This window comes from Siphateles boraxobius, unplaced genomic scaffold (genome assembly GCF_051911475.1).
Source record: "Siphateles boraxobius isolate OS27281-9 unplaced genomic scaffold, OSU_SipBor_1 19, whole genome shotgun sequence".
Taxonomy (NCBI): Eukaryota; Metazoa; Chordata; class Actinopteri; order Cypriniformes; family Leuciscidae; genus Siphateles; species Siphateles boraxobius.
Genome location: NW_027508799.1, coordinates 27,429,248 through 27,456,053, shown reverse-complemented (window position 1 = coordinate 27,456,053; position 26,806 = coordinate 27,429,248). Strand labels below are relative to the sequence as shown.

Here is a 26,806-nt window from a genome sequence, read left to right as displayed (position 1 = left end):
GTGTGTCTGTGTGCACTAACTTGGACAAGTTAAATAATTCAGACTCCGAGTATATTGCCTTAACATGTCACTTTCACTTTGTTGGGCTGTCGTTGCCTAATGGTTAAGACTGGAGTCAGGACTGGTAACCCAAAGGTTGTGGGTTGGATTCTCAATATCGGCAGGAAAATGACTAAGGTGCCCTTGAAGAAAAACACCTAAACCCCAATCTCACCTCAGGCGTCACAGCAAAAAGATTCCCACTGCTCCGAGTGTTACTGCTAATGTGTGTGCACTAACTTGGAGAGGAAAAATTGAGAGTATGGGTTACCATACTTGCCCTTCACATTCATCTACAGCCTGAGAATGGATTTAAAAGTAAAATGCCAAGCAAGCAAGCTATATGTATATTTATTTATTGGTTAAAACACACCTGACCACATAAATTAATAACATTTGATACAGATCAATTCTATAACAGAGTTATTGTAAAAGTTACTTAATGTAGCCAAAATAAATGCAAAAATTTTAAACATTCAGAAAAATTCAAGTACATGCTGCCACCGTGGTGAGGCTGTGGCATCACATTTTTGTTTATTTGGTAATTTAGCAGAAAAGGCATTGTTGTTTGTTTTATTACTATTAACAAGGCCATTATAAACAATACAATATATCACAGAGGCATATACATTTAAATACAAAAAACAAACAAACATAAAAACCTGAGATTTGATATATCAATAACAATTTAACTCAAATGTAAGTTTTCAAATTTCTTGAACCAGCGTGGTCATTTAGCCGAATGGCCCCCCATCTTTTTTTGACTCCTCCTCCACATCATCATAATCTGTTATTAAAAACAAAATCTTCAATCATGTTCTAATAAGATTAATATTTTAAATGAAGTCTATGAATCTGGAAAACATACTAACAATAACTTACCCAACAGGTTTCTAACATCTTCACTTACACTAATCACATCATCATACTCCTCCTGAACTCCCTCTGATCAAGAATGACATAAAAAAAACATCAGAATATTAAACACTTTAGCTGCGTCCCAATACATAGGCTGCATAACAGATGGATCCTCCATGGCCTTGCCTTGCCCAGAATTCATTGCGCTCCAGTGACGACAGGATTTTTTTAGAAAAATTGCCGAATTACAATTTTAAATGCAAGTATTCTGTTTCAGCTTACTCAAATATCTAACAATACAAATGTAAAAATAAAAAACTTTAAAAGCGGTTCAAATGTTGACATAAGATGTGATTATATATAGTTTATTCTCTTTATTATATAGAAATTTACCATAGTGAACACAGAAGTAGTGAACATACAGTTTGTGAACCCTGTTTTGGTTTCAGATAGTTTAATATAACTTTAAAAAAAGTCCAGTACAAACGTTACTGCCGCTCATCAATGGCAGCTGTCACAGTTGCTAGGCGACAAGAACAATCCTCCGCAGACCGTCTCATTTAACAATGCTCGTTTTGACCTTCGTGGCCTTCAAAGGATGCAGCCTCTGAATTGGGACACATCTTTTATCTAATTTGAAGGATCCCGTTTCCCTTTAAGTGACTTGATTACACAAAACTCATGTCTAATACTTATGTAAACATGTAAGGGTGAAAATAAAATGTAGTTCTGTTCAACCCACCTATTTGCGAGCTCTGTCCATTAATGATGACATCATCATAATTATCTAGCGTGTTAACTACAAGTGCAAAAATATGCCCAAAAAGTTAAATAGAAACCAAAAAACATTAAGACAGTAATTTTAAAATATGATCAGTTATGAGGTTTATTTGAAAGGATTTTTTTTTTTTAAATCAATTAAAAAACACCTTTTTTGATATAAAAGTTCTGTCCACTGGTGATTACATCATCATAGCTCTCAGGGATGTCTTCTACAAAATCACACATTCATCACAAACACACAAATTAATCACATTCAAAACTTATTTTTTAAATCCGTTAATATAATGAAATAAATTTAATATACTGAAGTATTTTTAATATGCCATTATAACAAAATGACACCTGTCTCACGATCTGGTTTCAGTCCATCAGTGATGACATCATCATAGTATCCCGGTGTGATTTCCTTCATCTCTTCTGCATCAACACAGAATATGTTTGGATACAAAAGCCAAAATATGTTCTTGTTGCAGGTCATGAGACCAAAGTTATTAATAATCTGGTAATAAATCATGTGATCAATTAAAAAGGTCACTGACCTTTCAAGTCACTGTTGTTGGTGACATCATCATAATATACAGTCTTGAAATCTTTTGCTAAAAAGGAGAACCGAATGTTAATATATAAATAAACAGCAGTATTTAAAAGGTATTGTGTCATTTGTCAAATATTTATTAGAATTTGTTCATTACGTTTATTTATTTTGGTTGATTTCAATGAAAAAAGTATTTTGAGTGGAATAAATATGCGCTTCTGCTGTCTAACCTGAGAGAAGCTCATCAGCATCTTCATACCCAGAATGCAGTTCTTCAGAGATGAGACTTCCTGTAAAATGAGAGAAAAACAGTCAGAAACATGTCCATCATCACAAACAGACTGAATCCTCATTTCCATCATAAAACTCTTATTTTTAAAAAACATTAGAGGCAGAAATCACATGCTTTTTCTTTTTGTTTTTTTGTTAGGCCTATTAGCAAACACACATGTATCCTCACATGAACCCATTCCTCACTGCCTTCCAGAAATACACACAGGAAGAAACAAATACACACACAAGCACCTTATTACCCTCTAAAAATACATACAGGAAGAAAGACACACACACACACACACACACACCTGCAGCTCTGTGGTTTTCTGTGAGGAATTATTTGGTTTGAATCAGGAGGTTTAACAGCACTAATAATAGATGAAAATCAAGTGTCTGACAGACTCTCTTATTAATCATATTACATAAGTTTCACGGCTCATGTCTCACCTCTTTGAGTGAAGTGATTGTGTCTGTGTTGAATCTCCTCATAAACGGCCTCAGTCGTCGTCCTGTGTCTCCTCTTAGAGAGAGCTGTGAGTGTAGACAGACAAACCTGCTGTCAGTTCACAACACATGACTGATCACACACTGAATAAGACACAATATGACAGTCTCTGGATCTCTCCTACCTCTCCTCATCACTCTGTTCTGCTGAATCAGTATAAGCAGTGGCACTAAGAGCAGTGAGAGCAAAACTCCCAGTACAACCACAAGCACAGAGAGAGACGCTGCTGGAGGAGTTTGTGGAGGAGTGACTGATGTTGAGCGCACTGTCTGAGAAACTGGACGAGAAGATGATGTTGTTGTGGCAGGAGTAGTGGACACTGACAAATCTGGCAAAACAGACACAAACACATTAAAAATCATGCAAATACACAAATAATATTAGCACCAAAAAGTATGTAAAAAACTAATACTATTTGCTGTGACCTGCACATGTGAGTCCAGCGAGCTCTTTGTGAGAACAGTCAGTGTGGTTCTTCAGGGAGAGAGGACAGTCCCACAGGTGAATCTCATTCCCTCTGCACTCGACTCTGTTCAGCCACACAACACCTTCACCAGCACCAAAGACTGAATTCCCATCAGCCCTCAGTGCGTCTCCACAACCCAGCTGTCTGCAGACCACCTGAGCATCGCTGATGTCCCACAGATCATCACAGACTGAACCCCACACAGCGTTATGATACACCTCCAGCCTCCCAGAGCACCGGCCCAAACCTCCACTCAGTCTGAGAGGAACATGATCTAAATCACACACAGCAATACATTTACAATGCATTTGATAACTATTTAAAGTTGTGACAAATTATGAATGTGGAATGTGGATTCAGTGTTCAATTGCACAGATATTAATAATTGTGTGAATATACTGTGAAAGAGAAATAATACTGTGGATAAATAAAATACATCATTTTAATTATCTTACTTGAACACTGTCTCTGGTGAGGAGATTCTGTGGTAGAACATGTCAGACGACTCCGAGGAACTTCAAGAGTCTGCTCCTCTGAGATTAAAACGTTACAATTTGAATCAATACTAAACAGAAAAATTATAATTAATAATCATACTGAAACAAACATGACATTTTCCAACTATATTAAAATAGTCTTACCTGAGCAGATGATGTTGGCCACTTCATTATCACAGTCATTCTGTCCCCATGGAAAAGATGGACACTGCCATAGAGAGGAATCATGACGTCGACATTTAAAAAAATTAAGCCAATTATGAGACTTCAGTCCCTCTGAATTACGCGGTTCACTGCCAGATCTTCCACAGTTCAGCTCTTGACAGATTAGACTCGCTGTGTCTCTATCCATCTGGTTCCAGCACACATTACCCCAGGATCCATTGTAGAAAACCTCCACATTCCCTTCACAGCCCTCAGTTAACCTGATCTCTTTAAACTCTAGATAGAAAAGGATGAGAATCAATGCATTTGAAACAATTAACTCTTTAATATCTTATCACAGTCTTTTAAGAGGAGGATTGTACATGCAGTGGAATAATTGGTCTCAATTTTACATATATAAAATGGAGGAAACTAAATTTCATTCATTAGTGTATAAATATATTTATAAATATATAAAATACAATATTTCTGACACTTTGCCTCCATTTCTTGAAACGGTACACACAAAACCACAAAACATCTACACAAGATGCAAAACATCACACATCTCTTGCAAAAGCAAACACTTTTACACTTGTGTGTAGAGTTACTACGCAAAAGCACAATTTTTAGAAGAGTCACAGTTTTTTTTAAATAGCTTACACACATTTTCTGAAACCGTGGCTCCATTTCTCGAAACTCTACACTCAAAACCACAAAACGCACACAAGATGCAAAACGTCACACTCTTGCAAAAGCAAACACTTCGTTCAAAACTAGTTTAACTTATAAAAATTGTGTTTTTGCATAGTAACTCTACACACAAACATCAAATGATTATACACGCCCAACTACACACAGATGTGAAAAATATAAAACACTGAGTCTATTGTATCTTTTGCTTGTTCAGTGTGCAGTGGAGTGTACAGGAGTTTGTCATACGTACATGTATGTGCACAAATACACTGTATATACAGTAGCCTATGTACACGCAGTTGATAAAATTGATAAACTGATAAATAATGACACTAGCTTGATTTTGTTACTATTGTAAAGCTGCTTTGAAACAATCTGTATTATATAAAGCGCTACAGAAATAAAGGTGACTTGACTTGTATACATATTCAGTATATATTTACAAAATAAACAGAAATCCAAGTGTAACGGGGTTCAGATGTTATGGGAAGAAGAAGGCGGGAACCAGCAAACATTTAACATTTTTAATAATACAAATACAAAAACAAAAGAAACTGCCAGCAGCCCCTCACGGCCGACTGCTGGCAACACCAAACAGAAACAAAACATCAAATAAAACACAGGCCTGTCCTCTCTCGATCTCCTCTGTCGTCGCTCCCCCTTATGCTTCCGCTCCTCCGTGAGAGATGCGAGACCGAGCGGAAGCGAGACCGGTGCGTCTCGCAGGTGTCATTCATTACCAATCACGCCACCGGCCTCGCGCCGTTCTCTCACGTCCCTCGACCTCGTCCTGCTCGCCACACCAAGGGTCGAAAGTTTTATTTGTTTCTCAAAAATTTAGTTTTGATTTCTAAGTGATCAAATTAGGTATATTTAAACAATAAAAAGAAACCCAAAAGGGGTAAAAGTAATTTCTTTCTTTCTGAAAACATTGAGTTTTGATTTCTAAGTGATCAATTTATGTTCTCTTACGAGAGTATCTCTCGAACTGCGTAATATCTTACGCTATGGGGAAAACCTCTTTTCCACGAGATATTGAAGCCAAAAATGATCCTTTAATTTTGATTAATGTAAAACGCTGTGCGGCAGCGTGCAGACATAGGCAAGACGGCTCGCGCGCCTATTGGCTGCCCTGCGGCAACAGCAGCAAGGCTATCGAGAGAGGCCCTGCGTGACGTCAATGGGGGTGCTTTGCGCCCATTTCGTCGCGTCCCGCCAGAATAGGCGTGGCCTTGGCCTATAAATACGCTTGACAGGCTGATACAAACTGATTTTCATCTCTTCAGCGAAGCACTACTGCATCGCTGGATCCGGAGTGAGAAGCCGCGCCGTCTGATAGTAAGCCTTCTGCGGGACGAGCCTTCGAGCCTGAAGCCGCTGGCCTTCACCTCGCCGCCTTCAGCCGCCGTTCCTGCTACGCTTTCCGACGTTATTATCCTTTTTCACTGCTAGAGTGTGTGTTCGCCGTCGCGACTCACACTCTCTCTCTCTCTCTCTCTCTCTTTATCTAAAAGAGCAGCGTCTTTTTGAAGACGCTTCGTTCCTGTGGAACTATTGCCATGGTGACTCTGAGGACTTGCCTGGCATTTTTTCTCCGAGTCTGCACTCCCGCCCGCTGTAGTGCCGCGCCGCAAAGCGCCGTATTCAGCGGGTCCTCGAGCCTTCTCCAGCCCGTGAAAGCTCGCCGGTTCGCCCGCCAGCTTCACCAGCTTCAATCGAGTCGCTCACTGACGGACAGCGGCCGCCGCGTGCCGCCGCTTCCTCCATTAGTGACGACAAGATAGCTGCATCGGTAGAGGAGGCCAGCTATTGCCATGGTGAGTGAGACTCCCGCCCGCTGTAGTGCCGCGCCGCAAAGCGGCGTACTCAGCGGGTCCCCGATCCTTCTCCAGCCGTGAAAGCTCGCCGGTTCGCCCGCCAGCTTCACCAGCTTCAATCGAGCCGCTCACTGACGGACAACGGCCGCCGCGCGCCGCCGCTTCCGCCATTAATGACGACGAGATAGCTGCATCTGTAGAGGAGGCCAGCTGCTATATCCCCGCGTTGGACAGTGAGGATTGGGCGAGCTCTGTGGATCTCCCCCTTCTGCCCGCGAGTCGTCAGGGAAACGGGCCAGCATCAAAACCGCGGCTAGCTTTCTTTACGTTATAAGAAAGCTACCCCGCCCCCGCCCCCCGTGGGCATGCGTCACCGGCGAAATGAGGAAAGAGTGTATTTTTAGTCCCGCCGAGGCCGGACCAATCTCCATTTCTCAAACATTTCTCAGCTCCTCTTAGTTTGAGCGGCTGAAAATGTCAATATTGCAGCAAGTAGCCTGTTGTATAACACGCACGCCTGCAAACAAACGCCAACACACACAAAACTGTGATGACGCTCTATTATCTGGTCGAGCTATTTTAAGTTTTTGTCGTTTCCCCCTGTGGCTCAGTGGCGAAACCTACAGCCATCGCATGGGAGACCCGTGTTCGATCCCAGCTCTCGCAGCAGATAAAATTTAGTCTCGCCGCGGCCAGACTTGCACTGATACTTTTCGCTCGTTCAGTTCCAAGAAAATGTGACTGTTCCAGTGTATTTTGCAGTAAACAAGCCGGTACCATGGCCCGCTTGCCTGCACACAAATGCCGTTTCCACGGCGACCCAGAAAAATCATATAAGCAATGTATTTTCTGGTATTCCGGCCACAGCCGATGGTGTTATGAGTGTAATAAAAATGCCCACAGCCCAGTGTTCATTTCTACACACAAACACAGCCCGCCACAGTGCAGGGCTCGCACATATGAAATCGACTCATGTCAATTGTACATTAAATGTAGTGAATGTGCCCACAACCCAATGCCCACAAATACTACACACTGCATGTGCCACGTTTTCTATAAAACGAAACCAACACACATACAGTCAGCTAAGACCCACGGTGTTTAAGTCTCGCCGCGGCCAGACTCCACCGAAACCTCTCGCTCGTTCAGTTCCAAACAATGTGACTGTTCCAGTGTATTTCGCAGTAAACAAGCCGGTACCACAGCCCGCTTGCCTGCACATCAACGCCATTTTTACGGCGACCCAGATAAATCCAATAAAGAGTGTATTTTCTGGTGTCCCGGCCATAGCCGATGGTGTTATGAGTGTTGTAAGAATGCCCACGTCACAGTGCCCATTCCCACACGCAGACACAGCCCGCCACAGTTCAGGGCTAGCACAAATAAAATCGACTCATGTCGATTGTGCAAACGTAGTGAATGTGCCCACGACACAGTGCCCACAAACACTACACAGTGCGTGTCCCACGGTTTCTGTAAAAACGAAACCAACACATATTCAGTCAGCCCAAGCCGACGGTGTTTTCAGTGCAGTAAATGTGCCCGCTGTCCCCCGCCCACATTCACTCACAGCCACGCTGAACCCTACGGGGTTTGTCCCGCTCGTTCTCTCTCCACAATTTGTCATAGAGAAAGCGAGTGCGAACAGGCTGCCTGCCGTGATCGGCGCGCCCCCCGCCTCGCACACTTTAAACACAGTGTTCATGTCTCAGCACACCGAAGCTCTGCAGCCGCCGCTGTGCCGCGGCCAGAGCCCGGATATCATTCTGCCTCTAGCTATCCACGCGAATGCATGGGCAATGCTTCCCGGGGTATCAGAATGGGTGTTGAACCCTATAAAGAGAGGCTATTCGCTACAGTTCGCTCGACGTCCCCGCCGTTGCACGGCGCGTGTCGAAACCACGGGGGACAACGAAATATCTCATCTACTTCGAACCGAAATAGCGAAACTACTGAGCAAAGGGGCCATAGAACCTTTATCTCAGGCTCAGAGCGAAGGGGGTGTATACAGAAGATATTTTCTGGTACCGAAAAAAGACGGGGGTCTCAGACCCATTCTAGATCTGCGACAATTGAACAAAGCGCTTCTGAAACGCAAGTTCAAAATGCTGACAACAGCAAAATCCTCGCGCACGTGCGCCAGGGAGACTGGTTCATCTCAATAGATCTGAAAGACGCCTATTTCCAAATACAGATTGCGTCACGTCACAGGCGATTCTTGAGATTCGCCTTCGAGGGCCAAGCATATCAATACACAGTCCTACCGTTCGGCCTGTCCACAGCACCCCGTATATTCACGAAGTGCATGGACGCGGCTCTCGCACCCCTGAGACTTCAGGGCATGCGAATTTTGAACTACTTGGACGACTGGTTGATTCTAGCTCGATCACGATCAGAGCTCATAGAACACAAGACCGCATTACTCGAGCATCTCGAGAATTTGGGTCTCACAGTCAATTGGGCTAAGAGTTCGCTGTCTCCCAGCCAGAAAATCTCTTTTCAGTGATGGACTTGCTGTCTATGACAGCACGTCTGTCGCCGGAGCGAGGACTGAACATTCAGCGCGCCGTGAAATCCTTCCGCCGCGGCTCTATAGTCCCGCTCAAACGGTTTCAGAAAATGCTGGGCCTCATGGCCTCAGCATCCTCAGTACTTCAGCTGGGCCTGCTTCGCATGCGCCCACTGCAGTTATGGCTGAAAGCACGAGTTCCGCTCGGGGCTTGGGCCGCTGGTCTGTTTCGCCTCAGGGTCGACAGGAAATGCGTCTCGGCTCTGAAACCTTGGAAAAAAGCTGACTGGTACCAGTCAGGCATGAGTCTGGGGACTCCCTCGAGTGTGATGGTGGTGTCCACGGACGCCTCCACCTCGGGATGGGGAGCGCTGCTCGAGGGCAGACCGTTCTTTGGCCAGTGGTCAGAATGGGAGAAGCTTCTACACATAAACTGTCTAGAAATGCTGGCAGTAGACAACGCGCTAAGGCGCTTTTGTCCCCAGATAAAAGGCCGCCACGTCTTAGTCCGGTCGGACAACATGTCAGTGGTGGCGTACATAAATCACCAGGGCGGAGTCAGGTCCCGAAGCCTTTACAGGCTGACGAAACGCCTCCTGGACTGGGCTCAGCACAACCTGCTTTCACGGAAAGCAGCGCATGTGCCTGGTCACCTGAATCTGGGACCAGACAGACTGTCCAGAAACAATGTCCCAGCAGGGGAATGGTCGCTGCACCCGCAGGCGATCCAACTGCTGTGGGAGACATTCGGCAGAGCGCAGGTGGACCTGTTCGCGTCCCAGGAAAACGCTCACTGTCCGAACTTTTTCTCCAAGAGCAGGGATGCGCTGACCCACGTATGGCCCCGACACCCACTCTATGCTTTTCCCCCCGTCTCGCTCCTGCCTCAAGTGCTGGAACGAATCAGGGAAAATGGATGCCCAGTGCTGCTCGTGGCTCCGCTATGGACGAACCAAACCTGGTTCCCAGTCCTGATGCAGCTGACCAGCACTGCCCCGTGGCCGATACCGGTGAGGAGAGACCTCCTCTCTCAGGCAAAGGGCTCGATTTGGCATCCTCGCCCGGAGTTATGGTCCCTACATGTGTGGGCCATCAACGGGTACCCGCTAACCTCCCGGAGGGAGGGTTAAACACGATCACGCAGGCTAGGGCCCCGTCTACTAGACGGCTCTACTCCTCGAAATGGTCAGTGTTCTCTACCTGGTGTCAAGCTCAGGGCTTTTCACCCGTAGACTGCGGGGTTACGGAAGTGCTCTCCTTCCTTCAGGAGCTGCTGGATAAGGGTAGAACCCCGTCCACGCTCAAAGTATACGTGGCGGCCATAACGGCGTTTGCAAAACCGACGTCTGGCCAGTCACTGGGGAAAAACGACCTCGTCGTGCGATTCCTCAGGGGAGCTCGAGGCTGAATCCTTCCAGACCTCCCTCAGTCCCTATGTGGGACCTTTCTACGGTTCTGGAAGCCCTGAAAGGTGCCCCATTTGAGCCAATCCTTTTGTCAGACATGAAGCACCTGTCTTTCAAAACGGTATTTCTTGTGGCTCTTGCTTCAATGAAGCGCGTGGGGGACTTACAAGCGCTTTCAGTAAGCGCGTCCTGTATGGAGTTTGGGCCTAATGAGTCAAAAGTCATACTCAAACCAAGGCACGGGTACGTGCCAAAATCCCTCAACACACCATTCAGGTCCCAGGTTATTTCCCTGTGCGCCCTCCCGGTGAACAATGAGAAGGCGGATGCTAATCTCCTTTGCCCGGTCAGGGCGCTGAGAGCTTATGTGTCCCGCTCGTCTGTCTTCAGGCAGACCGAGCAGCTCTTTGTTTTGTTTGGCGGACACTCCAAGGGACTGGCCGCATCAAAACAGAGCCTATCCAGATGGATAGTCGATGCCATAGCGCTGGCTTACACTTCTAAGGGCTTGAAGTGTCCTTTGGGTGTCAGAGCGCACTCCACGAGAGGCGTGGCCTCTTCATGGGAGTGGTCTAGTAGGATTTTCCTTGCATGATATCTGTATGGCGGCGGGCTGGGCCTCGCCGTCTACATTTATAAGGTTCTATAACCTAGAGGTTCCCACCTTACAGGACCAAGCTGCTGTCGGTCTAGAATTCAGTACTATCTGTCCCGCTGCGCCGGCGCAGAATGCTGAGTTTTGATTGAGTATCGCTCACTGATCGATGGAACAGCTCCATGGGTGTTGAATAGCCCGTACTTTTGCCCAGTTCAGGCTGAACGCGTTCACCCTGTCTGCGGGATATACTGTTGACATAACTAGCTCCTATGGGATGCTATTTCATGGGGAATGATGCTGGTAGCCTCTCTTCTCCGACTCTCTGTGAGTCTACGGTGATTATGCACTATATGAGCCCCGGGCTACTGCCCTTGGGACTTTGGTGTCGGATCCCAGTACGCACGGCGTCTTACATTGTGTTCCCCATAGCGTAAGATATTACGCAGTACGAGAGATACTCTCGTAAGAGAATAAGAGAACGTACTCGTTTACTAACGTAACCTCGGTTCTCTCTAGAGAGGGAACGAGTACTGCGTATCTTGCCGTGCATACAACAGCGCTGGTTCGCTTCAGCGATGAAAACCAGTTTGTATCAGTCTGTCGAGCGTATTTATAGGCCAAGGCCACGCATATTCTGGCGGGACGCGACGAAATGGGCGCGAAGCACCCCCATTGGATGTCACGTCACGCAGGGCCTCTCTCGATAGGCTTGCTGCTGTTGCCGCAGGGTAGCCAATAGGCGTGCGAGCCGTCTTGCCTATGTCTGCACGCTGCCGCACAGCGTTTTACATTAATCAAAATTAAAGGATAATTTTTGGCTTCAATATCTCGTGGAAAAGAGGTTTTCCCCATAGCGTAAGATATTACGCAGTACTCGTTCCCTCTCTAGAGAGAACCGAGGTTACGTTAGTAACCGAGTACGTTTTCACACCTGGGGCCTGTACCATGATGGTAGTTGAACAAACTCAGGGTTACAGGATTAGTTTTGAGTTGACAAAACCAAACCAATCCAACCAGGCTTTGTTGGTACCATGATGCTGATCATCAACTTTCTCTGTCAACTCAGGCTTTGATCCTGAGTTTAGGAGTTTAAGTGTGACATCAGTAACGAAAAGCCAATCACATGTTGAGAAAGAGTGAAACTGAGATTAATTTCTCGCGAGAAAAGCAGCGCAATTCACTTATTAAATAAAAGTATTAAAATAGGAAGAATTTAAACAAATTTACACAGCAAGAAGTAAACAGCTGTCTATGAAAGAGGACAACTAAAAGAAAAAGTCTCGCTACTGTATATCAGTGCAAGTAAAAGTTGTGAAGTTATTTTATACAGCCGATAAAGGTATAGAGAGAATTGAACATATAAGCTCACATGTAGTTATTTTATAGCTTCATCTATTGATGCTAAAGCGTATTTATATTACCTTTATATATGTATTCATTTAAACTGCGTAATAATAAATGATAAACTAAAATTGTACATCTGTGATTGATTAAGGGTATAATAATTACATAAATAATATCTAAATCATACAAATTTATTATTCTAAATAAGCATCACTAAATAACAGACGATTTTGTCTTTAAAAATCATTTGGTATGTAGTGACCTTTAATTTGGAGTAGAAACAGGTGGAGTGACTTTATCGCATCAGGCATGTGTCACTTTGCTCACAGCTGACTGGTCCAAGTTCGGTTTGCAACCTCTTACCTGGTACATAACCTGCCCCGGACCAGGTTAGCCGTGGAGCGTAAGTTACTATGGCGATGAACACTGCTTAAAGCCAAACCACTTTCATGGTCCCTAAAACCCAGGGTTGTCGCAAACTAAACTGAAACATAGCTGGCTAGCCACCTAAACCGGCTTCATGGTATAGGCCCCTGATTGGGTGTAGGTAACCGGAAAATTATTGTGGGATTTACATGGCAGTGTTTTCTAAAAGAAACACAAGAAATGTTAGTTTTGAATGACGATCTAATGTACAGAACTGTGTTTAGCATTTTGCTAAAAGTTTGTTTTACAATTGCAAAACACCCATGTGTAAAGCAGATAATGTGTTTGCAGTTTTGCAGACTTGGTCTGAAGATTAGGTATATGAGTGAATGGTTTTGCTAAGTGGGCCTCAAGTACCACTTTTAGTGTGTGAGCAATTTTAACAAAACTCAAATACTGACCAATAATGTGTTTCTTTATCTAAACTTTGTCATATGAGCATCCAGTCAGTAGATGTAAGATGCATGCCTTTCATTCACTAAAAAGAACCAAATCATTAGAGTTATTCGTTCGGAAATCAGACTACATTTTCCGCACTCTGTGTTTTACGAGTTCACACTTACAAATGAGCTAGAGTAAACGAGTATGTGTATTTGTCGTGTTGTACGAGGAAGGGCTCTGAGCTCAGAATGTGTCCCGAACCCGGAGTACTCCCTCCGTATCTCTGGTTAGGATAGTAACCAGGCGAGTGTGAGGAGACGGTGGTGGTGGAGGGATGCAGAAAACACTGTCGAGGAACATAGGTGAGTCGGCTATGTATTTATAGGCCCCGTTTCATGCTGATTGGATAGATCATTTGAACGTGCTCCCCCCGAACTTTGTCAATAAAACATCAGTTAGTTCTGTAGATTCAGTGTCGTGCTGCAGCTCAAGTAGTTTAGAAAACTCTGTCAGAGTATTTTAGTACAGTTTTCTGTCAACATTTGAAAAATGCACTTGTATTAACAGAATTGGTTCACATATTTTTTTAATTGATGTATATTTAACGTGTATACGTACACCTGATCACATACATAGGTTATTGAAATGTTTAAAATATCGTCGTTATTATTTAACTTATTGTTTGCTGTTCACCTGAGCACACGACTCCTACATCCTCCTTGTGTTGACAGTCATGTTTCCCCCAGCCTGGAGAAGAGCAGTTCCACAGGGACGTCTCATTCCCCTCACACTCCACCTCATCCAGCCATATGGGTCCAGAACCAGGACCAAACCAGGCTGGTACCTGCTGGTTACTGAGGGCCACTCCACACTGCAGCTGTCTGCACACCACATGGGCATCTTTAATATCCCAGGAGTCATCACACACTGTCCCCCATGAGCCGCTGTGAAAAACCTCCAGCCTCCCTGCACAGTCTCCCCCAGAACCCACCAGCCTGATGGACCCACGACCTGATATTCAGAGAGAGAAAAACAGTGTAATTGTACATGAACATTATTTATCATTAACAAGTAAAGAATCTGCCCAGATGATGATTTTCTCACCAAAGTTTTTGATTGACAGCTGTTGTGTGGAGCTGCAGTTGAGAGTTTGTGGAGAGCTGCAGTTCCTCAGATGAGCTTCACTCTCTGGAGAGGGTATTTATTTGTAATTCAGTATTTATCTCAAATGTACACTACATTTTAATCTGAAACAATGACTTTATCATGGTGTGAATTTGCTCACCAGAGCAGACGACTCCAACATCTCGTCTATGAGAACATTCAGCTCGACTCCATGAAGAGACGGAACATTCTGAGAGTTTTGTTTCATTCCCGTCACAATCAAACACATCAGCCCAGATTTCACCACTTCCCTCTCCAAACCAGTCTGATCCCACAACAGACACAGCAATCCCACAATTCAGCTGTCCACAGAGGACACTGGCAGCTCTCATATCCCAGCATGCATTACACACTGTGCCCCATTCATTGAGGAACCGAAGCTCGACTCTTCCAGAACAAGAGTCTGAACCGTTCATCAGTCTGAGATCAGCGTAACCTGTGAAGTGAACTGGCAGCTTATTTAAACATGAAACTAGAATCCAGATAATTGAGCAATACAACATAAGTATATTAGGTATGTAATTTATCTAGGCTAAATAAATGCCAAATCTTTTTACTTAACCAGAACAAATCACTCCCACATCATTGTTATGGGAACAGCTGTGTATCTGTGAAGATGATCGTGAACAGTCGTCTATTTGAGATTCATTTCCTCTGCACTGAATCTCCTCTGACCAAACTCGACCCGTTCCTTTTCCAAAAGCATGTTCTCCCAGCACCTGTACAGGAGCCCCACAGTCCAGCTCTCTACACACAACCTCTGCATCCTGCTGGTCAAAGGCAGCGTCACACACTGAACCCCATCCTTCTGTACGAAACATCTCCACTCTCCCAGAACACAGGTGAAACCCGTTCACAAGTCGAAGTCGATGCTCTGAGTCTTTGAATTATAAAGATAATTAATTAAACATCTCTATTCACCTGGAACAATAGAAAATTCGTAATTAAATTTTGACATTTTGTATTTCATTAATTCACTTAATCTGAATTAATTTTATCTGTAATGTTATCTTTCATCAGTAATTTTATAATCTTCATTAAATAAAGAATGTAAATAAGATTGTCAAATCAGACTGTGAATAAAAAAAAAGACATTACATATTTAGTGGGGATTTTCTGGATCATATTTTATTATAAGAAAATAAGGAATGGGGATAAATACAATATCATGAACAAAATAATAAAACAGATTGCATGATTTAATAAGATTGACTGATGCAGTTTGTCCTCACCAGCATACAGAAACATTACATTGATTGAGTGAGAATTATGAAAGAGTGATGTGATAACAAGCTGAGGGACAGCTTACCTGAACAGACGACACCAGCATCTCCCTCATGATTACAGTACCGTTCCATATCTGCTGTATATCGGGCATCTAATCTGCAGTCTTTCAGTGCAGTCTCTGATCCACTACAGAGCACAAACCCCATTGAAATTGGTCCTGATCCACGTCCAAAGTGAGCTTCATGTGTTGCTTTTACAGCCGTCCCACAGTCCAGCTCTCTACACACCACTGCAGCATCAGCAATATCCCAGTAATAATGACACACTGTTCCCCACTGACCATCATGAAGAACCTCCACTCTTCCAGCACAGGGATTATTGCCATTCACCAACCTCACACTCACACCGTCTACACATGAGCGACAGGGAGAAAACTAGTAAATATACCAAATGTACGTAAGTGTAACATTACATGTAAATGATTTCAGCTCATATGAAAGAATAAAGTACCTCTTTATGTACCTACCAGAGATGTTGAGTTTAACCATATAGCACAGAAACATCAGCATCAGAAAGCTCTTCATCTTCTTCTGCTCGACACACACTCATCAGCTCAGAACACACCACAAGTTTCTCCTCTGCTCCTCAAACACACTGAAGAAACTGGCTCCTGTCAGTCCCCTAAAGAGAGAGAGACTCTCACAGCTGCCAATGACACTCACTGTTACCTTATTAGACACAACAGAGGAAATCATCAAACATAATCACTGACAAATCAGAGGAGGCTTTTATGATTTTCACCATATATATAAAGAGAACATCTGCGCTGATGAACGGGACTCCTCCTCCACAATGAAAAGACACTTCACAGAAGATAGAATCATAAATTTGATAAGTCAGGATGGAGATAAAGTCACACAACTTAAAGGAGATTGATACAAAAATACTACAGGTTATATTCAGAATCAAAGCCTGTCACACAGGAGATACACGACTGATTTTTGTAAGTCTAATCACTTTATAACACTTGTAACTTAGTAGAAACCTTAGTAGAAGTAGAACAATTTTTTCATGAATTATTTCAATAAATGTAACATTTTAATTTCATTGTTTCTGGATAAATTATGCATAATATTACTATTTGTGGAATTAACTGCTTTGTTCTTTTATTCTAAAAATAATATTGTATTACACCGTAATATAAACTATACTGTTGCTAATCTATTAAGATGTGTTTTTATTAACTAAATTAAATATTATCTACATTAATAGGTTAAGCTATTTAAAAAAAACAGCAATGAATGTGTGTTTAATGCTGTATTTGTCCAGCAGAGGGCAGCAAAACACATCTTATTGTAAAGACTTTATAGTGTTGCGCATGAAGGAGAGTGAACGTATTTCAGGATGTTAATCAATGTTTTTTCTTCACTTATAGCAACATTTATAAGAAACTTGTTTAATGTAGTAGAGCTCATTTCACTGCACATTGATTTTACACTTGATCTGCTGTTGGGTCATTCCACCGAATCGGTGACATTTGCTTGTTGTAACTTCAAAATTAAACTTTACTTTTTTTATCTTTTTTTTCAACACGGAATCTAATACTACATATATTTAACTATTCAAAATGTGTATTGGTCAATCTCAGGCAACTTTATTTGTATTTTTTACAAGGTTTAAGCAGAAGATTGACGCATGTTTTCACAGTCCAGTTACCGAAACTCATGTGCCATGAAGCATGTTTAAAAGCATGTTTTAATTCCTTTGTTTTCCTAACAGTTAAGTGTTTATTTGTAAGAATTTGTTGGTTATATGTTCAAATAATTGATATTTGTGACAAAAAAAATCTCTATATACAGGTCCTTCTCAAAAAATTAGCATATTGTGATAAAGTTCATTATTGTCCATAATGTAATGATAAAAAATTAAACTTTCATATTTTAGATTCATTGCACACCAACTGAAATATTTCAGGTCTTTAATTGTTTTAATACTGATGATTTTGGCATACAGCTCATGAAAACGTCTCAGGTTACGTATGTAACCATGGTTCCCTCCCAGCCAACATGTATATGTGGGCCTCAAATGGTTTATTCTATGTGGGTACCAAGTGGGGATGGTCCCAAAATGGGCATCTTATCTGGGGCCCAATTGGGTCAGCTAAGAAGGTCCCACATGGGCAAAAACAGGTGGGCTCCCTATATGGGTCCTAGTTGGGTCACTAATGGGAAATGAGTGCATGGGCTCAAAATGGGCAACACAAGTGGGGCCCATTTGGGTTCATCAAATGGGTTAGACATTGGCAAACACATTCAGTCCCATATAGGCTACCTACATGCACATATGAGTCCAGCGTGTTCTTTGTGAGAACAGTCAGTGTGGTTCTTCAGGGAGAGAGGACAGTCCCACAGGTGAATCTCATTCCCTCTGCACTCGACTCTGTTCAGCCACACAACACCTTCAGACTGAATTCCCATCAGCCCTCAGTGCGTCTCCACAACCTAGCTGTCTGCAGACCACCTGAGCATCGCTGATGTCCCACAGATCATCACAGACTGAACCCCACACAGCGTTATGATACACCTCCAGTCTCCCAGAGCACCGGCCCAAACCTCCACTCAGTCTGAGAGGAACATGATCTAAATCACACACAGAAACCATCACTGACCAGCAATACATTTATAATGCATTTGATAACTATTTAAAGTTGTGACAAATTATGAATGTGGAATGTGGATTCCAGTGGTGGACAGTAACGAAGTAAATGTAATTCGTTACTGTACTTAAGTAGCTTTTTTGCGTATCTGTACTTTACTGAAGTATTTAAATTTGGGGAGACTTTTACTTTAACTCCACTACATTTCAAAGTCAAATATCTTACTTTTTACTCTACTACATTTTCAAAATCAGTCGTTCCTTTTTATTTATGAGTGGATAAAAACGTAACTGGTCAAACCAGCCACCAATCTCAGAAGGGGAAAATGGGGTGAGTTGTGCCAGTTTTTACTCAAAGTGACTTTAAAGTGAGGCCATGACAGTAATGCCTTCAACTTAAGGATGTACATATATTTCAGGATGTGGTGCATCCCTGAGAACAATAACTTTGGGTCTGAAATAAATTGTTTCAGAAATATAGCTTTTGGGAAAAAAGTGGTCTCGTGGCACAACTTGCCCCTGGTTCGGGGTAAGTTGTGCCTTTGGGGTGAATACGTTGGGGTAAATTGTGCCAGTGATTTCTGAAGTAAAACAGAACATTTTAATGTTATGAACTGTAATGCTATATGAAAGCAAGATAAATTCAATACAAAACTACTAATTTAAGGTTTATTTGGATATTGTCACCCTATTAAACTGTTGGAATAAGTCCACTTAAATACACAATATATGATATCTGTGAATGAAGGCTTTGGCAATAGATGCCTGTTGACATACATAGAACGCTGTCTGTCAATTATGTAACATATAAGAATAAAGTGACTAGGCTAATTTCTAAACCTCTAAACTTTCTAAACGTCTTAGGCCACTTAAAAACTTAATAAAACTTCTCTTTAATTACATAGTGCAAATTCAAAACTGAAATCAGTGTTAGCTAAATTAAACAAATGGCAGGTAGGCCTAAGTCAAACACTGATGAGGCATGCCCATCTCCTCACTTCTCCAGATTATCCCCTGTGAGTATGTAGGTCTAGGTGGTCTGGCTTACTACTTAACATCCCACTATTCAATGCTGCAGGGGAATATAAACTTCTGCTCCCTTCTGCCTGTACCACCAAGTTTTGGTCTAAAAGAATGTCACATAGTTTAAGCGCTAAAATTTAAGAGTACAATGTACAATTACAAATTAATAATATGTTGAAAATAATTATAAGTGGGGGTGCCACTGTCACAACTTAATCCAGGCCCTTTGGCACAAATCACCCCAGACCCACAAGTTTGAAAAACTAACATGATCCAGCAGTTAAGAGCTAACATCATGCTAACTCTATAGACTCATTGTGTAGCCTGCTAAAGCACTAAAACATGTGTGAAATGTTTTCAAACTTGTCAATAATTGTTCAGACACTACAATCAAAAAACCTTAATCACAGAAATTTTACTTTGAAAGGAAAAAAAAACAGTTTTTTTGAGCTAAAATGTGCTTACATCTCATGTCATGTGTCTCTCTTCTTTGGAGGATATGTAAAATGGATGGCTTTTCAAAATTATGTGGTGACATGACCAATTTCTTCTATGGTTTTCCAGAAACAAGGGGTGGATCAACTTCCCCCCTGGCACAAATCACCTCCCTTACAGCCAAGGCCGGCGCTATGGGCGGGCCTTAGGGGGCCGGGCCCGCCTAGAGAGCTCCTGTGCCCCCCCTCCATCCAATTTGCATTTAATAAATTATTTTAATAATAATAATAATTTACGTGCAGTATTTATATATTTATTGATGTGTATTTAAGTGCAATGTTTGACTCATAGGCTAATCTTATTAAAAAAAAACTCCCGGAAGTTTAACTGATTGTTTACAAAAAAGGGGTTTCCCGGTGAGCCGCTCTGACCGCAGCATCTCGGTAAAGTTATAGCGACGCGCTCGGTTTTGCCTATTCAGAAACGAATGGAAAGAGAAACTCATGAGATTCCAATCCCAAAAACGTCGACTTCCGCTGTATTAAGAACGTGAGTAGGCCAGTTGGTTTTATTACTCTTCGTAAGTTGCACCAGACGTGGTGTAAATTATGCATTTGACACTCAGGCCCGGATTGGCCATCTGGCAATTCTGGCACATGCCAGAAGGGCGGGTGTTATTTTCTATTGTTTTGGGCCGAGCTGACCACGTTGCTTTCCTTGATAATTTCAAATTCACTTCCCGCTACTTTTTCCCATGCTTTTTCCCTCTTCCTCGCTATGTTCCTCGCGCTCGCGCCCGCGCCGCTGCTACTGTCTTCTTCTTCTTCTTCGATATTAGCCTAAGCTACTGTCTGTATACTGCCACCTGCTTTACTGGAGGTCTAGCACCCAAGTGCAAGCCGCCACTTCACAGACACAGATAGTTGCGTGTTCTGAGTTAACACAATCAGAGCGTAAAAATACGGGATATTTACGGGAAAATACTAAAACGGGAAGACAGCGGGAAAAGAGCTGTCTGAGAAACCCGGAAAAAATGAGATGGGCAGGCCCATATTTATAGGGGGGTTTCTCCCCCTAGCTACTGGCAAGTGATATTGCAGGACGTGCATGAGGACGTGATAGGCAGAGGCCCTCCCCTCTGCCCAAAGTAATATGCTCCACGTCAAGAGTACGCAACCAAAAGCGGGGAAAGAGTAAAACAAATCTTGCTAGCATGGCAGTGGCCGATCATTGAAAGGGTAGCGGAGAAGAGCGCGCTAATGCAACGGCTGCTGATTTAATAAGGTAGGTCATGCTTCTTTTTATCATATATATTCTATTGTGGTTTGTTCATGGTGCTTTTTCTTTATTAAGCAGTTGTGTTGTGTGCGTCGGGCCGCCGTGCCATGCTCGTGTGTGCGTGTGTTTTTGGCCGCTGTGCCATACTCGTGTGTGTGTGTGTGTGTGTGTGTGTGTGTGTGTGTGTGTGTTTGCCGCTGTGCCATGCTCGTGCTGTGAATGTGTATGGACTAAGGTCTATGCGCCTCAGTCTTATATCCTGACGGGTATGCCTACAGTGTGAAAGTCATTGCTGGCTTGTATGGTGTGTCTCAGTGGGAAAAAATTTCAGATTCTGGGGACGTTTTTTAACGTCATCAATTAGTTGAACAGGTGTTCCGGAAAATTGAGTTCCCCTGTTTCCCCTTCAGTGCGCATGCGCAACAGCAAGACGAAAATCATGATCTCACGTCATTATTCCGCGCAAGCTCCTTGTGCATCGCGGTGTTTTTACTTATTCTCCATCACAGTAATGTACATTTTACGCTGTTTGTTTGCTAATTCACAATTACATGCAGGTTTTAAAGCATAGAATGTATATTTTCGGATGTTTATGGCTCAATCAGATGTAGATAACGTTACATCGTACTTGCTAATGCTAGTTATACGTTCTTTTTATTATTATTATTTTTATCACTGCGTGTGTGTCGTTTTGCTGAAGACATAAATAAACTATATTGCCCTGCACAAATAAGTAATCTGTGTTGTTATTGTATTGATCAGTCTCTTACACTGAGCACACAGGGGGAACCGGTTTACCCGCTGGCCCAGAAAAAGTGGTTGCCCCCCCTGCAATATTACATTTTCAGTATTCATAACGCACTGCAGTGATGCTGGTGATGTATTTAAGTGTCATCTTCATGTGTAAACACTGTCATCCATCGATCAGTCTCTTACACTGAGCACACAGGGGGAACCGTTTTACCCGCTGGCCCAGAAAAAGTGGTTCCCCCCCTGCAATATTACATTTTCAGTATTCATAACACACTGCAGTGATGCTGGTTCTATAAAAACCTGAAAAAGGTCTTGTGAGTGAACCGCCTATTTTTAAGAAACTATAGATATCAGTATGCAATAATTTAACATAAGAACGAAAAGAAGAACCAAAACCGAATGCTTCAAAACATTTAAAAAGGAACTCATGATCCACACGATCAAATGCTTTTTCCTGATCCAAAGATAAAAAACCCACATTAACATTATTATCTCTGGCAAATGAAATCAAATCACGAAGCAGAAAAAAATTAACAAATATCGTACGTTTTGGAATACAGTATGACTGGTCTACGTGAATTATTGTTGATATATAAAGTTTTAATCTATTAGTTAACGCTTTGGACAGTATCTTATAATCCACTCCAAGCAAAGACACTGGTCGCCAGTTTCTTATATCCGCCAAATCCCCCTTCTTGGGTAGCAAGGTGATAAGCGCTCTTCGTAGACTCAGCGGTAAGGTGCCTCTTTCAAAGCACTCTAAAAAAACTGAGAACAAGTCTTCTCCAATCACTGACCAAAACTGTTTATAAAATTTTGCCGTTAAGCCATCCAAACCCGGAGCCTTTCCTGAAGATATATCATTAATAGCAGCAGTCAGTTCGTTCATGTGCAAAGGCTGATCAAGCTTGGCCTTATCACTCTCCATCAGATGCGGTAGATCCTGGAGAAGTGTTTCTGTTATCTCTCCATCACATGGTTCTGCTCTATAAAGATTTTCATAAAAAAGCAGTACTTGAGTAATTATTTCATGCTCATCAGTTGTTTGACCTCCTTCTGGAAGTTTCAGACGACTTAAAATTTTTCTATCAACAACTTTCTTCTCCAAATTGAAAAAAAAAGATGTTGGCGCATCCATGCAATTAAAAGATGTAAACCTTGCACGAATCAGAGTCTCTTTGGCTTTCCCTTCCAGGAGATTGTGGAGAAGAATTTTCCTTGTTTCCAACGCTTCAACAGTACTTCCATCATATTGCTCAATGTTCAGCTGCAAAATATCTTGTTCAAGCTGTCTCATTTTGTTTTCAAGAGTATTCTTGTTGTGGGCAGTATACTTCTGACAAAACATCTTGACTTGAACTTTACCAATGTCCCACCACTGACTCAGGGACTTGTACTGAGATTTACTCTCTCTCCACATCTCCCAGAAAAGTGTCAAAGAGTGCACAAAGTTGTGATCCTGCAAAAGCTTATTGTTAAAACGCCAGTAGGGACATTTAAATGTGCTCTGTGCAGATGTGACATTGACAGACATATAATGGTGGTCTGAGAAAGGGGTAGGAATAATACAACTATCAAAAAACTTTTCACAAACACTTCTTTGTACATAAATTCTGTCAAGTCTTGCTGCAGAAACCCTATTCGAACTTACTTTTATCCACGTATATTGTTTTACATCAGGAAAAGCTTCTCTCCAGACATCCACAAGATCATTAAAAACTATCAATTTTCTAAAAACATCTGCTGACGACCTATGAGGTTCTTCATGATTCCTGTCCACTGTATGATCTAAAGTGCAGTTAAAATATCCAGCCAAAACAATAAACCTACCCTGTGGGACACTGCTTAATGCTGTATGAAGTTTCCCCAAAAAAAGTGTACGTTCAGTCCCAATATTAGGGGCATATACATTGAAGAGTGAAAAATTGAGCCCATGTAAAGCAACATCTACTCTTTGCAATCTACCTGGTAGAACATCTCAAACTAAATCTCAAAGGTGCCATGAAAAAAAGCAAAAAATAACCAAACAATAAAGTAACTCCACAAGGGTTATTTGACAACCAAACTATACTAATTTTTTACTTTGCAAATTCAAAGAACTTCTAAGTTTCTTGAGACGGTACCGTTTTGGTTTATCAAGCTCTTCAAAGGAAGCTTTTCTCATAGCCATGGTGCCGGACAATAAAAACAATTTTACATCCGGAAAATATGAATCAATTCTCGCTTTACGAAGTCCTTTAGTCGTATCCAAAAAGTGATTGATCTGCTGAAGCGAGTAAAGTTTGGTCTTACCTCCAGAGATGAGCTCCGAGTCCGCTGCGTAATCTCTCATTAACTCCGTATCATCGTGCTCATTGTCAGTCATCCATTAAATCCACAGGGTTTATCCACGCTTCTTCAGTTGTAGTATCACTCTCAATTTTATCAGGCTGCGCCTGTCCTCCATCGCAACACAACTCAATTTCAGGCTGCAAACACACCTGTCCCGGGCTCGTCTCCGGCTGCGTTACAGCGGGAGCATGACTCGGCCCGGCCACCTCCTCAACAGCCCCCGCCAGGCCGTCTCCAGAGGCCTCCAGCACCGGTCTCACCTCGGGCACATCACCGGCCGCAGAGAGCGCTCCGTCCGGCTGCGGTTCTGACGCCACAGCCGTCGCAGCAACATCCGGGCCGGCCGCCCTCTCGCTGTTCTCCGCACCTGCAGCCGGAGCTGGCCTATCTCGCCTCGGGCAAGTTTGTCTGACATGTCCAAACTCACCACACACAAAGCATTTCATTGACTCTGAACTTATAAACACAGTGTAATCCTTTCCCTCAATACTCAACTTAACCGACAGATTTAATGGATCACTCTGAGAGTTCAGAATCATTAAAGCCTGACGCCGAAAAGACATCACGTGTCTAATCTCGGGATTTTTACATCCAAGAGGAATCATTTTAATAGGCCTTACTATTTTACCATTCCCCTGGAGAATGTGCTCTAGTTTTTCATTTAACAAACGGAGGTATGTTAGATAAAATGACTTTCTTGGCTGGGCTTGACAAAGGCAAAACAGGCACAAAAATGTCTTTGATTATCAACCCGGTTTCAACTAAATCATCCACCATTTGGCTTTCACTAAGAAAAAACACAATTGCTTTGTTCATACGAGAGGCAGATTTTATATTAGCACCACCGATCGCCGCACTCACAGCTATCAGGCAATCCTCCACTGATACCACGGCCTCAGGCATACACTTAACTTACAACCATGCTTAATTGTTAATCGTGAGAGATCTGCCATTTCCGACCCCATTTACCTCACTCTCTGACCGAAGTCAGGGGAAAAACTAAACCTATTAAGAGAGAGAGAGAGAGAGAGAGAGAGAGAGAGAGAGAGAGAGAGAGAGAGAGAGAGAGAGAGATCTGCCATTTCCGACCCCATTTACCTCACTCTCTGACCGAAGTCAGGGGAAAAACTAAACCTATTAACTGAGAGAGAGAGAGAGAGAGAGAGGCATCTGAATAATATGGGTTCTCTCAAGCTTCTACAAAATATAAGAAAGACAAAAAGTTGAAGTCACTTCATGGCAGACTGGCTCCCTGAAGCATGGTATTATTCACATTGTAAAACTAATACTAATATCTACAATTTAAGCAATTGCAACCTTAAAACTCATAATTCAGGTGAATAGTATTATATCAACTAATATTTACAATATTAAATCAACAAAACAGAGGACTCTACTCACTCCTGTTACTTTAACTCACTGTTATTTTTCATATGAGTAACAGGACTGAAAGTAACAGGATTGAGCAAAACGTTATCAAATACATGACATGGCCACATGCCAATAGCATGAGGACACTGAGCAAAATTTAGTGACTTACCAAAAGCTAATATTTTTTAAATAAACAAATAACATCTAAGAAATAATTTAGGTAACAGGACAGTACAAAAAAAACACTCATAAAAAAAAACATTTTAAATTGGATTTTAAGTCACAACAATGCAAAAAAAAGGATGGATTCTTTCTGAAGGATTTTAATCCTTAATATTTTGTGGAAAAGTTTAGAGGGTGGGGACATGCAACACATTTTTTTGTGTTGCATGTGGGGACACTTTGCTTAATAATAAAATGTAATTTAGGGTTAATTTTCATGCATTTTTATACATAATGTCCTGAGGACAGAAATATCACCCATTCGGTGGAATGGCTCAATAGCCTATAGTGACATAATGTAGGCCTATTCACTCTCTTTATCGGGATTTTAATATAAGGTTTTTCACTGACAATCTTTTGAATTTACCCTGTAATCTTAATTGGCCTTTTCATATGAGTTTAGCATGTACATGATGATGGTTCATTCTAGATGAAATGGAAAAGGAAACATTTAGCACTACATCAACTTAGTTTCAAGAAGAAAAAAAACTCTAGATGCAGTTTTTTTTCACGGCATCTTAAAATATTTTTGAGCTTGACATGGCGTCTTAAAGATTTTGCTGAATACTGGGGAAAAAAGCAGCATGGTAAAAAAACAGCCGTTGAATTTTTACAATAGCAAAACAACAACAACAATAATAAAAAAACAGGGCATTGAACGTTTTGTGTGAACAGAGATGTGGGATAAACAACACATTCTGGTGCCATTGATTTATGACCAACACCACCAGCTGTTCCTTGTAACAATAGCCTATTGTTTTATGTTTTCAGCATAAAAATGTTTCAACTGTAAACAGAAATACTGTTTTGTGGTGTCATACGTTGCTATCATCGAGGATGTGCAGCGTTTGTGTCACCAAAGAAACATCCTGATCTAAATCTGACGCAAGATGAAGATTTATTCCTCCTCTTCAGTGACCGCTCACTGGGATCTTCTCTCACGCTCTGATCCGAGCATTTAGACAAGAGTAAAGCCCGCTCTCCCCACTTCACACTTCACTCATTTACTGGATTTAATCAAACATGTTAATACCAACTTTTTCTGGAAGAGTAACACTGTTCAGGAA

The 26,806-nt window shown here is 42.2% G+C and overlaps 1 protein-coding gene across 5 annotated transcripts; it reads right to left on the bottom strand.

Moving 5' to 3' along the window:
- Window positions 1-379: 379 nt before the first annotated feature.
- Window positions 380-24,693, bottom strand: LOC143742044 (scavenger receptor cysteine-rich type 1 protein M130-like). Of its 5 annotated transcripts, none has more exons than XM_077234676.1 (20): window positions 24,108-24,693; window positions 18,007-18,310; window positions 16,198-16,352; window positions 15,754-16,080; window positions 15,007-15,365; window positions 14,566-14,880; window positions 14,385-14,468; window positions 13,974-14,291; window positions 4,104-4,400; window positions 3,918-3,995; window positions 3,422-3,736; window positions 3,121-3,324; window positions 2,939-3,022; window positions 2,446-2,505; window positions 2,220-2,276; window positions 2,023-2,097; window positions 1,827-1,889; window positions 1,640-1,696; window positions 922-984; window positions 380-826 (listed from the first exon to the last, which is right to left on the bottom strand). In XM_077234676.1, the coding sequence occupies exons 5-20, from the start codon at window positions 15,263-15,265 to the stop codon at window positions 774-776; spliced, it is 2,382 nt and encodes a 793-aa protein (XP_077090791.1). In that variant the 5' UTR covers window positions 15,266-15,365; window positions 15,754-16,080; window positions 16,198-16,352; window positions 18,007-18,310; window positions 24,108-24,693; the 3' UTR covers window positions 380-773. The 5 variants fall into 5 exon arrangements, with proteins under 5 accessions (XP_077090791.1, XP_077090789.1, XP_077090790.1 ...); XM_077234674.1 differs by having other exon boundaries at window positions 15,007-15,324; XM_077234675.1 differs by lacking the exon at window positions 18,007-18,310 and having other exon boundaries at window positions 15,007-15,324; window positions 24,108-24,675.
- Between the last annotated feature and the right edge of the window lie 2,113 nt (window positions 24,694-26,806).